The following is an 18634-nucleotide window of genomic DNA, read 5'->3' as shown; positions in this document are numbered from 1 at the left end:
ATGCTTTTGCCTTATCGGGACATTATTTAATCTATATGTAATTTGTGCGTAATGCCTTTATTTTAGATATTCCAGTTTATTCAATGATTTTGTCGAATCTGAATTTTTCCTGGTTGATGGCGATGCATTACTTATCTCATGCATATGTGATAAATCATTAAAACCGGGACAGGAACTGCACTTCTTCTATCTGGTTGAACACTACCTTGTGGATCTTACTAGAAAAGGAGGACAATTTGCTATAGTTTTTTTCCAGGTAACATGTGACAGTTGAGTTCTTTTGTATGATTTGAGAACCAATACTAAAATTCCTCATTGTCTTATAGGGTTTTTTTTTTCCTATTACAAAGCAATGTATATGTAAAAATTAAGAAAATTAATGACTTGTATCATGTATAACCCAATTAAACCAGTGAACTTGATAAATGCAAAATAATTTACTTCTCTTTCTACCCCACAGGATGCTGAGTTTGCATATTTCAGTGTCCCTGAACTTCTTTCTTTGAGAACTGCTTTAATTCTACATCTTCAGCATAATACCAATATTGATATACGAACAGAATTTTCTGGATGCTTGTCACAAGAGTGGAAAATTTTCTTGGAAGAGAGTTGCCCATATTTTGTGATAGTTGCAGATGTAGGTCTGAACCAACTACAAACACACCTTTTCAACTTTTTAATCATTCATTCTTGGTCAATGAAGATCAATGCTGTGCTTTCCTATGGACAAGAATCTGATATTCTTCGTCTTTATGCATACCTTATGCCAAGCCTGCATAGAAACCAGATATTTTACAAGGAGGTAATTTGCATCTGAGGGACAAAATCTTTCCAGAGTTTTGTAAAATTTTCTGAATTGCTTGAGTCAGCTTTATTTCTACATCTTCTTCCTTTTTAATAAAGATTAATTTAATTTTTATTTATGCATTCAAGAACTGGGGTGTAGGCCAGCGGTGCCAGGGGTGAGAGGATTCACCAGAGACAGACTGGGGAACAAAACAGGCGGATCTATTGAAATACACTGCTGAGGGGAGCAGTGGGCAAGCAGGAGAGGTCTGCTGCGCCATGTGGGTTAGCTCCCTGGCCAGGATTGAACTCATGCCACAGTGGCTGAGACTAACCCCTGCGCCATCAGGGAGGCCCTATTTGTACCTCTTCTATGGAAATTATCATAGGTTTCACAGATAGGTATAGAAATTTAATAGTAGTAATAACAAATAATACACATGCCATAATTTATTGAGCACCTCTTGTCATAACAATGGTTTTGGTCTTCCCATGAGTCATTTCATTGAAACTTTACAACAATCCTGGAAGGCAGGTCATAGCAGATCTGCTTTATAAATGAGGAAATAGATATTTAAATGAGTAATCTGCCCACTGTTAATGCCAAATGAATAATAGAGCATGTATTTGAAGAGACCCTCCGATTATAGCCCTGATGTGCTTCACTGCTCTGGTTACTCCCTTCAAGGTAAGGAATGCCAGAAATACATGAAATCGGAGGCAAAAGTTATGCTCTGTAGCTGAGATGTAATAATAAAACAGGTAATATGTTGGTTTCTAATGATAAAACAAGAAAGTTGATGAGTAGGGAAAGAAATAAAATAACGTTATTTCTTAATATCAAATCATTAATAGAAACTTCAAAGTATTTAGAATTTTAATGCCATGATATTTTGCTGCATCGATATATTTGACAATTATAACTAAAGTTTTTGGAAGTCAAAAGTATATTCCAATTTTATAAATGTCTAGTTTCTGTTTAAGTTTCACTACTTTTGGTGAATTCTATATTCTAAATTAGAAAATGATTTTTTCAGTCTTTATTTCTTACTCCTTGGAAATAATATCTTATGCTTCATGGTATTTGGAAACATGTACATGATTGTCATGGAATCTGAGATTAGTTTATATTACTTTAGTTAGTACTCCAGTCAGTTGCCGAGGTTGTTCGCTGGCTATGAGCAGGAACAGCCTCCACATTCATTTTCATGTTGGGAGGAGGTTCTGTAATCAATTGATTTCATGTTATTCTGTTGACACCATTTCAGTTTTTGGGTTTGAAGAGTAGCCTGCAAATATCCTTCTAAATCTCTCCTTAAGAAGATTTTTTTTAGTGGAGAATTTCCTTTTTTGGTAAAATTATAAATTTTCTATTTTTTTAATTTCCTAATTTGTTGAACTTGCTTTTTAAAATATTTTTTATTTTTATTTTTTAATATATATTAATTTTAAAAATTTTTTTACGTCATTTTTCTTTTTTTTTTATAGAGGCATGTTTTTATTATTTATTTATTTGTTTGTTTTGTTTTTGTTTATAAATGCACTGGGTACAGTCAGAAGTGCGGGAGGGTGAGAGAATTCACCAGAGCCAGAGCGGGGAGCAGAGCAGGCAGGAGGACCGAAGTACACTGCTGAGGGGAGCAGCGGGCAGCATGAGAGATCTGTGCGCCATGTGTGGGACCCTCACCGGGCGTCAGGGGATCGAACCGGCGCTGCAGAGGCTGCGAGCAGCTTCGCAACCCAGCGCTCAACCGCTGCGCCACCGGGGAGGCCCTCTTTGTATAATCTTTGTGTTCAGTCCCTTATCAGTTGACTGGGGTGCAAAGATTTTTTTCCCAATCAGGTGGGGTGTCTCTGTTTTGGTTAATGTCTCTTTTGCTGTGCAGATGCTTTTCAGTTGATAAAATCCCAGGTGTTTATCTTTTCCTTGACTATCTTTGCCTTAGGTGATGAGTCTTTAAAGATATTATTGCGATGTCTTGTAGTATTTTACCTATATTTTCTTCTATGTATTTTATGGTTTCAGGTCTTATGTCCAGTTCTTTTATCCATTTTGAGTTGATTTTTGTGTAAGGCGAAAGGTAGTGGTCTAGTTTCATTTTTTTGCATGTGGTGGTCCAGTTTTCCCAGCACCATTTATTGAACAAAATGTCCATATTGTTGAACACGCATTTTAAAGAACTTATTTTACTTACCAATTTGAGGACTGCAGACATACAAATGAAAATACGATGTAGGTTGGTAATGGTTTCAGTTGGATGACAAGTATCCTGGTGGGAGGTTGTGTTGCTCTATTTTTTGGTGCATATTTGAAAATTTTTATAATAAAATGTAATGCACTAAATAGGTAAGATGTTTCATTTGGAGGTATGCGAAATGTATTAAAATTAGATTCTGATGATGTTGCACTGTTCTGTTAATTTGTCAAAAACCATTGGATTATACCATTGGATTGAGTGTTAGTTATACCTTCATAAAGGTGTTAAAAAGCAAAATTCTCTAAATTCCCAGTCAAAATTTAATTTGTCAAAGACAAATGAATGCTGTTTACTAGACTTTTAAAACATTGCTGATGTTCTCTAATTTAGATATTAGTGTCATTTTTTAAACTTAAAAATATATTGTAACAAGTATATCTTCAATATATTTTCTCTAGATGAAGTAATTAGATATTTCATTCATGAAAATTTATGTGACTTTCATTCCTTTTACAGAAGAAAATGGTGATTGAAAATGCTTATCATGCCCTGATTAAACAAATGAAGCACCGTAGAGTTTCAGCATTAGAATGCCTTTCTGGAAGTTTGAAATGGGAAAATATGATGGAAAAGGTACTAAAACTTAAAAAAAAAAAACCAGCTTTTTATTAGGATGACTTATTTAACTACTTACTTATGAAGTTGCAGAAATAGGATACAGTTCCCATATACTTCTCACCTAGGTCCCCTTAATGTTAATATGTGTAACCTTGTACATTTACCAAAACCATGACTTTAGCACCAATATTTATTAAACTTATTCATATTTCATTTACTTTTCCCACTAATTTTTTTTTTTCTGCTCCAGGAATTCTATCCAGGGGATCACATCCATTTAGTTGTAATTTCTCTCAAGTCTCCTCCAATCTGTAATCTTTTTTTTTTTTTTTTTTTTTTTTTTTGGTTTTCCTTGCCTTCCATGACCTTGATATTTCAGAAGAATATTGACCAAATATTTTTTGAATACCCCACCAGTAGGGCTGTCTGATGACTTCCTATGATTGCAATGAGGTTACGTATTCTTGGCAAGAAAACTTCTGCATTGATGTTGTGTTCTCAGTGCATTGTATCAAAGATTCATAATATTGATGTGTTTACCACTGGTGAAGTTGGTGCCTGCCTGCATTTTCTACTGTGAAGTTACTGTCTTTGAAGATAGTATATATATATATATATATATATATATATATATATATATACTGTCTTTGAAGCTAATATATACATATATATATATATATATATATATATATATTAGTGCAACCCCTGTTTCTTCTCAAAATTTTGCTGATTAATTTTAGAATTCATCACTGAATCTTATCTGAACGGTTATGGAAGATGCTTTTGTCTAATGACTATTTTCTGTTTCATTCTTTGCCATTGACTTGCTTATTTACTTATATCAGTATGGGCTAGTGGCTACTTATTTTATATTATAGTTAAAGTGCTATATTATAACTGTTTTGGTCTTCAGACTGCTTCTGGTATAAACATTAGAAACTCCTTCAGGTTTGCATCTGCATCTTTTCACAAGCCTCCATCTTCTTCTTTCAAAATGAACCATGTCTTAGAAGTGGCAATGGGTTCATGGATGTATATTCATCTCCCATCTCATTAAGCTCCATTATTTGATCACTCTCTACTGCTTGAAACCACAAGATGTTCCAATCTTATCTTCTGTTTCCCTGGTCAGCTCTGAATTCAAGATTTCCTCTTCTCTGAAGAGTTCTGATTACTTTCATTGGAAAAGGGCATTTAGAAGCCAAGATCTGGGAACTAACCTTTCTCAAGTGGCTTTTATTGCCTTTTTGAGATTAGCAACTTCCAGGCATCTTGTAATTTACTCTTCATTTGCCTTGTCTAAGATTTTGCTGAATTAATTACTTTGTCATGTTCTTACTCTTTCTATTTCTGGCTTATGAGTCCTTGCATAAAGATCATTTTTCATATTATCAAGTGTTTGATTTAGTCTAATCATATTTAAAGTATAAACTCAGAGTATCTTCTGCTTCATAGCTATTGTCACAGTTGTTATTGATATTTTTGATGGTGACAATGAGATTTTCCTCAGTCAATCTGTGCAGTTTTTTTTCCTGCTATCATTTTTTTTTTTTCATTTTTTTTTTTTTTAATAGAGGCATGTTTTATTTATTTATTTATTTGTTTGTTTTGTTTATACCTGCACTGGGTACAGTCAGAAGCGTGGGAGGGTGAGAGAATTCACCAGAGCCAGAGCAGGGAGCAGAGCAGGCAGAAGGACCAAAGTACACTGCTGAGGGGAGCAGCGGGCGGCAGGAGAGGTCTGCGCGCCATGTGGGACCCTCCTCCTGTGGCCGGGGAGCAGCCGGGGATCGAACCGGCGCAGCAGAGGCTGCAGGCAGCTTCTCAACCCAGCACTCAACCGCTGCGCCACCGGGGAGGCCCCCTGCTATCATTTTTTATAGTAGCTCATGATACTTCCCTTTCTTTTTCTTCATTTTTATGATAGGTATATTACAGGATCCCTAACTTAATCACTTAATCAAATTTAGGTTAATTTAATGGTGTCCTTTTCTGACAGTCTAGCAAAGTCCAGCATGTTAGTGGAAATTTTGTTTATTTATTTTGGTGGTGGGCCTAGTGAGGCCTAGTATTTTCTTATTCCCTTCTATGACAGGCCTGTGAAACTATGTCTCTGCTTGATCAACTCTGGCCTGAAGGATCTGATATTCGGCGTGTTCTTTGCGCTACTGCTTGCTCCTTGTCTTTGGAAATGTACCAGCAGTCTTTAGAAAACAAAAAGGAGACTGACTCTGATCAGAAAATTGACATCACACAGGTGAGATTGTTAGCGCTTTACTATGGAACCCCTTTGCTCTCCATTTATGAAATCTTACTGGTTTTCTTCTTCTATTTCTTCCATTTGTTATTTGATGTATTCCCCTAATTTATTTACATGAATTTCCAAAAATGGGGGAAAAACTAGCTTTTATTTTTGTTAAGAAACATCTACTTGCTGTTACATGATTTCATGTTTTACTGTTCAGATGTTTCCCTTAATACATATGTAGTCTAATTTATTCAATCTACAAAAGAAGGAGAAATAAGAAAGGAAATTAGCACCTGGGAGAACCTACAATGTGACAATTTTCTGGGCTTCTTATATGCCTTGTGCCATTCATTCCTCACAATAGCATTTCGAAGGGGGTGTTGGTATTTTTATTTCACATTTGGGAGCACTGAGTTTCAGACAATCTTAACAATTCTTAAACCTAAGTTACTAAATAGCAGTATGGATAGAACCCAAGTCTGTCTTGCTAAAGTTCTACAAGACCAAACTGTTTGAAAGAACATTCCTGCTATAATGCCTTGATGCCATCCTAGCTGGAGAAATGCTAAAGTTCTTAGCCTTCTTTATGGCTAACAGGGTCCATTAACTATCTGTTGTCCAGTGTGGGTTTGCTACCCAGCTGGTCATCCTTCTATAGATGTGCACACATACATGCACACATGTACATATACTTTGTATTTTATACAATCTGAATGCTGAGAGATGCTTAGTGGACAGGGTTCATCATCTTTTACCTAGCATTTTCTCTATTTGGCCTTTCAATATCTACTTTTTTTGTGTAGAAATATTTGTAGTGAAATAAACATACTTAGTGTGCCAAATTAAATCATTATCATAAAAATGATATTTAACCACATGTGCCCTCTGGAACTTCTAGTCACTAGGCCCTATTTGCTCCCTGGAGGTCCTCTAGCAGATGTTAATCTTGTTCCACTGACTGCACTGCAAATATTTGAAGGTAGCTATGAGGTCCTTGTCTTGTCACGAGAAATGTGCCCACTTTTCCCTCTTTTTCACGTTGAGTAATTTTCTCAGGTATATTTCCTTCCTGATTCTCTCACCTTTGTCATTTTCAATATTACTTTTAAAATACAAAGTCTTGGACAGATAGAGCGTTTGCTATGCAATTCTACCAGCGTCAAGCCGGCGACCATGGGTTTATGAACTGCCTGGTTAGATCAAGGACGTTTGACTTAACTAAAAATATTGGAAAATGCTTTATGTAAACTGCTGTGGAGTTACCAGTTCCCATCCCTCTTAGCTCTCACCTGTGTAATTGCAGTTGAGTTTATGTATGAAGAAAAAGACTCTCAAAGTATAGAGTGAAGAATGCAATAATGCCATAATCCTGCATGACAAGGATATCCTTGGTGTAGCATGTGCAAAAGTCTGCTCTACCATCTGCTGCTTTCGAAAAACTGTCTTTATTTTATGCAGGTGGAAAGTAATTGTGTGTCCCTGCAAGATATGGAAGATTTGTGTAAACTGCATTGTCTCAGTGTGGTTCTTTTAATCCACTTGCCTCTTTCTCAAAGAGCTTGTTCTAGAGTCATCACTTCCCACTGGAATAAGGACATTCGCATTTTCTTAAAAATGGTAAATATACTCTTAGTTTATTTATTTTTTTGCTTCAACTGTTTTGTAGATAAAAATGACAGTCACTGTCACAAATATATTTATTTGGGAACATCTTCCTTTGGGGGTACTTCAGAGATTTTTATGGACTTAAATCAATCCCTTTCTGGGCCTCCCTGGTGGCGCAAGGGGTTGGGTTGCAACCTATGAAACTCTCCGCAGCCACTGCAGCACGAGTTCGATCCCTGGCCAGGGAGCTACCCACATGGCACAGCAGACCTCTCCTGACTCGCCTGCTGCTCCCCTCAGCAGTGTACTTCGGTCAATCTCCCTGTTCTGTCCCCACTCTGTCTCTGGTGAATCCTCTCACCCCCCCACACTTCTGGCCTGTACCCCAGTTCTTGTATCCATAAATAAACAAACCTTTAAAAAAATCAATCCCTTTCTAATTTCAATAGCTCTGCTTGGTAGTCATAGCAATAGCATGATATCTACTCGACCTAATGAAAAAGGCTGTCAGTTTCCTTTTTACTTCTCAGTGGAGGTCAGGTTTTTGTGTCTGTTTTGTAGAGGAATTGAGATCAACCTAAAGTTTACTATTTGCGTCCACAATAGAGGCTATTTTGGGAAAATATGTAGACTTGAGGTAAATAGAAAAATGTTACCTGCTTAAATCAATATTGACTAACTATTAATATTTTGACTTCTTTATTTTAAATGCAGTTTTTTTCCTTTGCTGTTTGTTATTCTTACATTGGAACTATATGTAATATATGTATTACATTTTATATGTATATATACATTATTTTATACATTTTATATGTATATATACATTATATATACATTATATACATATATTTTTCTATTTTCTTTCATACTCTTAGTTAGCATCATTTCTAATGATTATCCGTCCCTTTTTTAGTGGATGTACCACAAGTTACTTACCCATTTCTCTACCTGGGATATTGATAGGGCTTAAACTGTTGTTTTTAGAAATTCTACTATTCTCCAGTTTCTTTGCTTGTAAGATTCTTCCTTTCATTTGGGGGTAGCTTAGACTGGATGCCCAGAAATGAGATTAGTAGATCATTTAATACAAACCTTTTATTAGGATCTCAGTTCATAGTTAAAATGTTCAAGGAAAGTATTTCAGAACCAACCCAGTATGAAGCCAGTTCAAAATACTTACCTAATATACTTGTATTGGGTGAATCACTGAGGAAAAATGAGGGCATACTTAAACATCCCACCCTACCACCTTCAAAAACAGAATAAAGAACTATGCTGAATTCAATTTTGTTCAGTTTGAGCTTATGTTTTAATCTTTAAAGTATAAAGTTTTCATCACTCTCCAGTTCAAAAGGGCTTATATTCATTAGTAAGAACTGGAGAAGTCCTACCAAATTGCCTTTCTATTGAATTACAGACATTTTTAAAAAAGACTTATTTACTTATGCATACAAGAACTGGGGTACAGGCCAGAGGTGTAGGGGGTGAGAGGATTCACCAGAGACAGAATGGGGAACAGAACAGGTGGGTTGACTGAAATACACTGCTGAGGGGAGCAGCAGGTGAGATAGAAGAGGTCTGCTGAGCCATGTGGGTCAGCTCCCTGGCCAGGGATTGAACTCGTGCTGCAATGGCTGCCCATAGCTTCATAGTGCTGCATCTTAACTCCTTGCACCACCTGCGAGGCCCCTGAATTATAGACATGTTTGAAATCATAGTTTATTGTTAATGTAAAATGACCAATAACTTAGTTTTATTTTCCTTTTTTTTAGAAAAAGTGGTGTGAATATTTCATCCTGACTAATATAAACAAATCAAAATCATGGGATCTGAATTTAACTCACCTTTCTGACTTAAGTGATGACCTTTTGTTGAAGAATATTGCTTTTTATTATGAAGATGAAAGTGTTCAAGGTACCACCTTAGTTATATTACAATAATTTTACTTTCATTCAAAGAGTGACATTATCAAGATCTAATGCTTTAAAATCATTATCCTGTACTTCCAACATATAACCTATCAATTATTTTCCTTTCAATATTTGTTTATTCATGTGTGTATCACTTTTATGTAGTTGTAATCTGAGTAAATCTTATGTTTTAAAACATTTTGAACTGACTATTGCTCCACAAGTATTTTTTGGAAAAAAAATGTGTGTTTGGGCATTTGACATTTCTAGAATTTCTAGGTAATTTTAATAGTTGAGTTTTTCATTTAAGTATATGCTTAATTTTTCATATTTGCTGTAATTAGTGGAACACTTCTACTACTAGATATTAGGGAATTTTAACATTTTTAAATATAAACCTTATTAATATATCTATATTATATAATCCATTTTTCTGTTTTGAATTATTTTCTCACTGTTTCTTAATAACCAGTGATAATAAAAGACATTTTAGGAGAACCATACTATGACTGAACATTATTGAAGCTTTTTTGACCTCTAAGATTTGGTTTCTTTATATTGAAAAAATTGTAATTAATTTGCTACATATAAATTTAGCAATCCCCTACAAATTTTTTCGTCTCTAAAAATTACAGTTTTTATTCAGTTTTATCCATTGTAAGTTATGTTTGGTATGATATTTTTATTATCTTAAAGAGTGTTCTGATATCCACCATTTGTCATTGTTAGGTAGGGTGGTTATAATCTTACTATATATTGTCAGATAGGGAAACAAGATAAATTTTAAACTCTAGAACATCATGTTCGACACTTAGGACTGTTTTCATTTAGGTGACGTGGAACTCACTGAAAAGGTCATTAACATTTAATATTTAAACGTGTCTTGTCTGTGAACAAGACATTTAATATTTTTCACTATCATCTAGGCCTGAATTTGAATTTGGGTCGTGCCATTATGAATGACTATGAACATCTCTGGAGCACTGTATCAAAATTGGTCACTAAGTTTGATGTTGGAAAGCCATTTCCTCTAAGAACAACACAACTTCCTTTCCTTAAAAAGAAACCATCACCAGTCAAAGGTAATAAATTCCAAATTAATTTGGAGTAAAAGCTTTGTTCATCTGAAAAATGAAATTGAAAGTTCTTCTAGCTAAATGCAAGTAAAACTAACTTGCTGACACTAAGCATTTTAATAATAAATTATCACTTCTGTCATATTATGGGGTGATGTGTTATAATTTGAAGAGTTATATGTTTTGCTTGGAATTAGCATCATTGTCAATTAAAAAAAAAGCCGAGATGTGTGTGCGTGTGAGTGCGTGTGAGTGTGTGTCTATAGATCAACTGAGAGCTCTTGTCGAAAAAAATTGAAATGTTGGACAAGAGACATCAAACATCTTTTCACATAGTTATAGCTAAACTCAAAACAATAGAATAGAAATTTTCAGGGACCAAAAATGAAGGGGAGACTTATTTCTGGGTAATGCAAAGTAAAATTGTTCTTAGAATTTCTAATTATAGGACTGCCTCCCAAGAATCTGAGGTTTCAATTCACTGTACTTGTAGAGTCAAAACAATTGTAAACCAGAAAATTAATGTTAAGTGATCAAAGCTTTCTGGCAAATTCTGTGTAGTGGAACACATTGTAAACCCTGATTTTATAGGATTCTTTGCCAAATATGAGTGCAAATACAAATTCATGAAATAACAGAAGAAATAAACAAGTAAGAGAAGCAGTAAGCTAAAGTACTAGAACTAGATGTATTATTTTGTAATTTTCAAAAGTAAATATGTGTCTTTATGCTTAAAGAGATCAAATACCAAGTTTGAAACATGAGAAAATAACAAAATATTGTAAAAAATACCATTCACATTTTAAAATAGCTAAACTTCTAGAAATAAAAATATTGTAATGAATGAAAAAGTTGATGATGTTGCTCAAGAAAATTTGTCAAATAGAAATAGATCAAAAGAATCAATCATGTGTTGAAATAGAGATGTACACCTTACACTTACAAATATGATATGTTGATATATTTCAACAAAGCTGAGAAAATTTAATGAAATAAGCAAAAGATTTTGAGATAAAAATAGAAAAGTAATGTTAAAAGTAATGCGCAGGATAGAATGAAGAAGTCCACACTTCATTCATTTAGACTTTTAGAAACAGAATGAACACAATGGGTTGGACAATATTTGAAGAGATCATGACTGGGTACTTGCAGGAATTGATAAAAGACCAGAATTTCACATTCAGCTTGTATTATGGAGTAATAAGTGCCATAAATTAAACACACACACATAAAAACACAATGCAGTAAAATTGTAGAATATCAAAAATAATTATCTTAAAAGAAATAGCTGCCTAAAAGGGAAGAAAAATTAGTCTAATAGGCTTTCTTGATAATGATGATAGAAGCCAGAATATAGTGATTTTATATATGAATCTTAAAATATGATTTAAGAGTGAAGGGGTAATATGAATGTTTTCATAAATACAAAAACTGATTTATTCATCATAGCATCACTGAAGATATTTGTATATAATGAATAGGACATAATAATAAAAGTGTATATTCAGAATATGGGAAAGAACTATCTGTTCTATCCTCCTGTCAGGATAAACTTTGCCTGACAAATGCTCTTGAGTCAGTAGGTTATTGATCCCAGGAAGGTAAAATAAGGGAGTGGTTAGGTGAGATAAGAACTACAGGAGTGAAGGACACATTAATGGGTATTTTTCCATTATAGGCAATTATTGGCATATTTTAATGGGAATCTCTGTGGGAGGGTTATCTCTGCGGTATTAATCTTTAGCACTTTTGGTCTGCCCAGAATGGTCTCTAGAAAGATAAGTGCTCAGGCAGGTAGTTGCAGGGACTTGTAGTGGGAAGGTATCTGGCAAACACAGGAACAGCAAACACCAAGGCGATGATGAGTACAGCAGTGGCAGCTTACCTAGAATATGATCTGGAATCTAAATAAAAAGGCTTTGATTAGCTAGCATATGATATATGCTATGTATGTGATATATATTATGGTATCTATCAATCATATATACACATGTATAAAGATCTCAAGGGAATGCTGTAATGATATAAAATAATTAAACTGCCATCTGCATTTCCCTGCTACTTTTTTATTCTGGTGTAATGAAAAAAATATATGTAGGAAATCTCTGAGGTTTCCCATTTAAATTGTTTGTCTCATAAAAGGAGTAAACATTCAAAAAAAGAAAACAGTATTCTTTCTCTCTCTCTACCTAAATGCCATCTATTTGTTTATACTCTTTAATGTGGGAAATAGTTTTATGGAAAGGACTGTAATTGAATGTAAATAAAATCAATGAAAACTATTTTTAATATGAAATTTCAAAAAATAATGTGTAATATTCCTGTATGAAATTTTCATGTTTGATCTTAATTTTTGGCTTGTTTACAGATACCTCCATGGAAAAGATTCCTAATTTAGGCTTCATTCCAATGTCCTGTGAGGTGGTTGATGAATTTGTTGGAGACATTTTGAAAGACTTGCCTTTCCTAAAGAGGTATATCCTAGAGTGCCTCAATCAATAATTTGCATGGAATAGATGAATTACTCATTAAAAATTCTTTGAAATGCAAGAGACCAAATAAAGCTTATTAGATGTAAATGTATGTTTATAACACATAATGAATTTAATAACAAATTTATTAAGGTTCTTTGATCATTACTAAGTGAAAATTAACTTGAGTTTGATTTTAAAGTAAAATTACTCCAGCTGCATAATTGAAATGAAAGGATGAATTATATTTGTTGGTGTTGGTGTTACGTTATAGACGTGGAGTGGGTTCTTAGTTCTTAAGCCTCTAATAAATTGCTCTTTGGTTGCTACTACCCATACAAAGAGAAAAGGAGGCTATGATTTTTAAAATTATTGTAAAAATCATTAATGTTTCTATTATAAAATTAATTTGTGCTATATCTGGTTGGAGACATACAATCTAAAATGTGCATATTTCTTTTTGTATCATAGTGATGATCCTATTGTAACATCACTGGTTAAACAAAAGGAATTTGATGAACTTGTACACTGGCATTCTCACAGACCCCTTAGTGACCATTATGAGAGGACCAAGTGTAATTTTGAAGGTGAGCTCTGTGATTGGTGAAATAAATTAAAATCAATTTCACTCTGCTTTTCTAGTAACAAATTATATTATGAGCCACAAATTGTATTTATTGAATAAGAACAGTCTGTAAAATACCTACATGCCAGCAAAGATGGTGATGTAAGTTTTACTTTGTTTATTGACTATCAGCTGTATGTAGGTATAAGTGGAAAAAAATTAATTAATTCACAAAGGAAGATATACAGCCAGTGAGCATGTAATGATGGACTCAACATAATTACAGATCAGTAATGCAAATTAAAGGGATTTCCGCTCACCCATTCAAATAGCTAACACCAAATAAAAGTTAGACATGTCATTTATATAAAATTCTGCAAGAGGCACGACGTCAATGGTGTAAGAATACAATAGCGGTCACCTTTGACCAGACTGAGAAAGGACACAGTTCTTAGAGAGTGAGGAAGTTGTTTGCTATCTTAGTACAAATAGGGGTTAATTTATTCACCTAATAGTTATGCATTTCATTGTGGAACATTTACCACCATCAAAAAAACAAAACAAAAAAAAAAGAAAGAAACACCCAAACCAACTCTTTTTTTTTAATTTTATTTTTATATTCCCCATACAATTGCAACCCCCTTATTTTGACCCCAATACTTCCTATCCACCTCCCCACACCCCATAGCATGCTCTGGTTCATAGTTGTTTGTTGATTTAGATTTTTTCTTTCTTATAGTTATTCTTTTTCCTGGTCCCTTATTTAGGTTTTCTAGATTCCTGCTATGAGTGAGACCATCCGGTATTTTTCTTTTTCTTTCTGGCTTATTTCGCTGAGCATGATCCCTTCCAGTGCCATCCATGTTGCTGCAAATTGCATGTGTTTATCTTTTTTGAATGCTGAGTAATATTCCATGGTGTATATGTACCACATCTTCTTGATCCAGTCATCTATTTTTGGGCATTTAGGTTGTTTCAAAGCTTAGCTATTGTAAATAGTGCTGTGCAGGTGCTCTTGGGAATGCAGGTGCTCTTGGGAATTATTGTTTCTGTGTCCTTTGGGTAAATACCTAGTTGTGGAATTGCTGGATCATATGGAAGCTCTATCTTTCGTAGGTTGAGGAATCTCCACACAGCTCTCCATAGTGATTGGACCAGTTTGCACTCCCACTAGCAGTGCAAGAGAGTTCCTTTTTCTTCACACCCTCGCCAACATTTGTTGCTGCTAGTTTTTTAATATGTGCCATTCTCACTGGTGTAAGATGGTATCTCATGGTAGTTTTGATTTGCATTTCCCAGATTGCAAGTAATGTTGAACATTTTTTCCTATGCCGGTTGGCCATTTGTATTTCCTCTTTGGAGAAGTTTCCTTTTAGCTCTTCTGCACATTTTTTGACTGGATCATTTTCTTTGTTTTTGTTGAGTCTCATCAGCTCTTTGTAGATATTTGTGATCAGTACTTTATCATTAGTGTTGTGTGCAAAAATTTTCTCCCAGTCGGTGGGGTTTCCCTTTGCCAAACCAACTGTTGAACTTAGTAGATTTAGTTTTTTTGTAGTGGTTTGAATTGGCAGTTCCAAAATAATTTTCTGTTACTCTAATTTTGAGCAAACAGGTGAATGTATTGTCCTGTAATCTACAAGTTAGAGAACTATTGGACAAGATAGTTTATAATTATATTTAAATAAATAAACTATTGCCAAGAAGCAACCAACTTACTTAGTACTATAATTTCTTAGGTGTGATTGCTGGGTTTCCTAGGCCGTTGGATTTTACCCCAGTAAAGGTTTTCTCATCCACCCGCTCTTGGCTCTGTAGTTATCCCCAGAGTAAGCGTTTTTCTATCTGGTGATGCAAAAAGTTGGAATATTTTGATAGTAATATTTTTTCACTCTTTCTACTTTCCTCTTCTTAACCCCATTTATAGGGCACATGATAGTGGTAATGCTCCAAATGTGTCATTATTTGTATCCTCCTGGTATTTGTTTTTGGAGGTAGATAATGAGGGATTATGTTGTCACTTCCAGTAAAGTAAGAAATTATTCTTGCCTTTGTCTGACTTAAGAGTCCTTCTTAACAGACTAAATTACTGTTCCAAAATCAAAAGAAAAGCACATGCATGGCTGGGATCGTGTGAAGAATTAGTGAGAATACTATTGAAAAAATACAGAAGTGTTACATATTATCTTATCTTTTTTTCAGAAAAATCTGGAAATTCTTATGCTATGAAATCCTACCAAAAATACCATGCTTATCAACGATTTTATGGAAGTTCATTAGAATCAGTTACTTCAAAATTATTGTAACCCAGGCTGTCAAGACAAAGAATTTCAGTGAACAGAAGAGTAAAAAGACAAATGTAGGTTCTGCAAATTCTGTCTTGGGTTTTTTCTCATCTTTTTTTTTTTTTTTAAACTATTTATTTATTTATTTAGAAAAAGATTTATTTATTTATTTGTACAAGAACCGGGGTACAGGCCAGATGTGCAGGAGGGTGAGAGGATTCACCAGACAGAGCAGGGAACAGAACAGGCAGACTGACGAAATACACTGCTGAGGGAAGTAGCGGGCAAGACAGGAGAGATCTGCCGCGCCATGTGGGACCCTTGCTAGCCGCCGGGATCGAGGCTGTGGACAGCTTCACAGCGCTGCAGAGGCTGTGGACAGCTTCACAGCGCTGGGCTCAACCTCCTGAGCCACCAGGGGAGGCCCTCTCTTATCATTTTTAAGTTGATGTTTCTTCAATCTCTTCAGTAGTTTCTTTCCACTCCATACTTTTAATTTTTATATATGATCATTTTTTATTTTACTTCCTTGCTTAAGGTCAAACCTCCATGTAATAGGTTGTATATGATCCTTTATACATTTTAAAATGTATATTTATTTGAAAAAGAGTGTAAGGCATTTAGTGACTAAAGCTCTGGACTGAAAGGTTGAAGTAACATTAATATTATAGTTGTTTTCACTTAATGCTAATGAAAGAATTTTTATATCGAGATGAGAAAAATAGATGTGAAATACCTGTTTATTTTTTACCAGGATAATGAAGATTTTTCTGTTTTTTCAGAGTATTTAAGCAATTGATCCATTTGCCAATGGTGGAAGTCTAGAAGCATCCATTTTTCTCTTCCTGTGTAGTTGGAGTTTTGCAACCTAGCCTTCTTCTTTCTTGGGATGTCATTTTCCTGCCCTCATGCATCCATTTCTATCCCTTTCCTCATTCACTCATCAAACTTTAAGAACTAAATGTTTTGTGTTTGGAACACACGGACAATTAGGGCACATACGCCTTAAGAAATTAATCTTTTTTTTTTTCATGTTTTATTTATTTATTTATTTGTTTGTTTGTTTAGTTTATACAAGCACTGGGTACAGTCAGAAGCGTGGGAGGGTGAGAGAATTCACCAGAGCCAGAGCGGGGAGCAGAGCAGGCAGAAGGACCGAAGTACACTGCTGAGGGGAGCAGCGGGCGGCAGGAGAGGTCTGCGCGCCATGTGGGACCCTCCTCCGGTGGCCGGGGAGCAGCCGGGGATCGATCCAGCGCCGCAGAGGCCAAGAGGAGCTTCGCAACCCAGCGCTCAACCGCTGCGCCACCGGGGAGGCCCGAGGCTATTATTTATTATGTTGATTTGTCATAAGTTTTCAATGAACAGAGACTTTAATTTTAAGACACAGACAAGGAAACTAAAATTGTGCCTACCAGAGAATGGGATGAAAAGAATGGTCAAAGTTATCAACATACACTTAAAAATATTGTCTCATTCATGACATGTTATCTTGGAATTATCCGGCTTGTTTCATGATCTCTTTCTTACCATTTTGGGCAGGAGACCAAGGCTGATATAATTATTAGAGAGAATAAGAAGAAGTTACTTGCCAAGGAAGAACAAAAAGAACAGCAAAAATGGAAAGTTCTGTCACTTTCTATTGATGAGGAGTTGAAAGAGGATTTAAATTCTGGAACAAAGAATCTGGAAGATTTTTTGAAGTCATGTAAAAGTACCTCAGTGAAATTTAAAGTAGAAATGGTAGGATTAACTGCCTGCTTGAAAGCATGGAAGGAACATTGTCAAGGCGAAGGTATATAATTTTGTGTTTCGATGAATTAAGAATCAATAAGCAAAATAATAATAGATGACATCATAAATTTGTGCTAGCATCTTATATGCATTATTTTTATGCATGTAAAATTATTTTATTTTTATGAATTTATTCATAAAATTTTACTTTTTATGAAACTCCTCTAAGTATTGCCTCTTTTATCAATAAACAATTCATAAGCAAATTCATATTTAATCATAATCAAAGATAGGTTTAAATATAAATGTGTAGGTAGTTGTAGGTATGGTGAAGGGAACCAAGGAATATGGTCAGGCACCAGGAAAAATCCATCATTTACCTTTGATATCCAAAGGGTGAAAGTAGGCTCATGTTTGTCTAGCCTTCTGGATTCCTCCAGAAGCTATGGTGGCTTCCTTGAGCTATGCTTTACAATTTCCACAGTAGAGAGGGAAAAGAGAAAAAGAAATGCTAGAAAGAGGAAGATAAAGAAGACTAGATAGAGATGTGTAAATTGATAGCAGATGAAATAATCAGTTGCCATGACGCCTCCAAGCTGATAATTGATTTAAATTTTTTTTAAATTGAGATAACATTTGTTTAAAACACTATATTTTGGGGAGTAGCTTTACAACTCCTCAGATTTTTGTCACTACGCCACACCCACCATCAAAGCACCCACTGGCCTTTACCATAGACCACTGGCTCCTTTCTCCATTTTGTTCTCACTCCCTGCTCCTCCTGTGGTCTCAATTCTGCAATCGTATTTCCAGGGTTTGTTTTGGTTTAGTGTTGTCAGTTTCTTTATTTAGTTTCTCTATATTCCACATATGAGTAAAACCATCTGGTATTTGTCTTTCCCTTTCTGACTTATTTCACTTAATATAATCCTTTCTGTCCCATCCATGTTTTTACAAAGGGTAAGAATTCATTTCATTTGCCGCCCCTCCCCACCCCACTTTTACATTACTGAGTAGTAATATATATATATAGTAATATATATAATATATATATATAGTAATATATATATATTACCTAGTATACACACACACACACACACACACACAATATCTTTTTAATCCTGTCATCTGTCATTGG

The 18634-nt window shown here is 34.8% G+C and overlaps 1 protein-coding gene across 1 annotated transcript in view; it reads left to right on the top strand.

Annotated features, from left to right (window-relative positions):
- Positions 1-18634, top strand: part of LOC119257959 (probable ATP-dependent RNA helicase DDX60) — a 67181-nt gene that overhangs the window by 3253 nt on the left and 45294 nt on the right. Inside the window, 12 exon segments of the mRNA XM_054701040.1 lie at positions 67-256; positions 461-802; positions 3501-3617; positions 5698-5859; positions 7309-7467; positions 9228-9369; positions 10292-10447; positions 12810-12915; positions 13384-13499; positions 15680-15766; positions 15769-15836; positions 17305-17557. Of these exon segments, the coding sequence (XP_054557015.1) occupies positions 67-256; positions 461-802; positions 3501-3617; positions 5698-5859; positions 7309-7467; positions 9228-9369; positions 10292-10447; positions 12810-12915; positions 13384-13499; positions 15680-15766; positions 15769-15836; positions 17305-17557 (1898 nt within the window).

The sequence above is a fragment of the Talpa occidentalis genome, unplaced genomic scaffold (assembly GCF_014898055.3).
Source record: "Talpa occidentalis isolate TD23 unplaced genomic scaffold, MPIMG_talOcc4v2.1 talOcc4.4, whole genome shotgun sequence".
NCBI classification, from domain to species: Eukaryota; Metazoa; Chordata; class Mammalia; order Eulipotyphla; family Talpidae; genus Talpa; species Talpa occidentalis.
The sequence above is the reverse complement of the archived record's forward strand: the minus strand, read 5'-3'. Positions and strand labels throughout refer to the sequence as shown.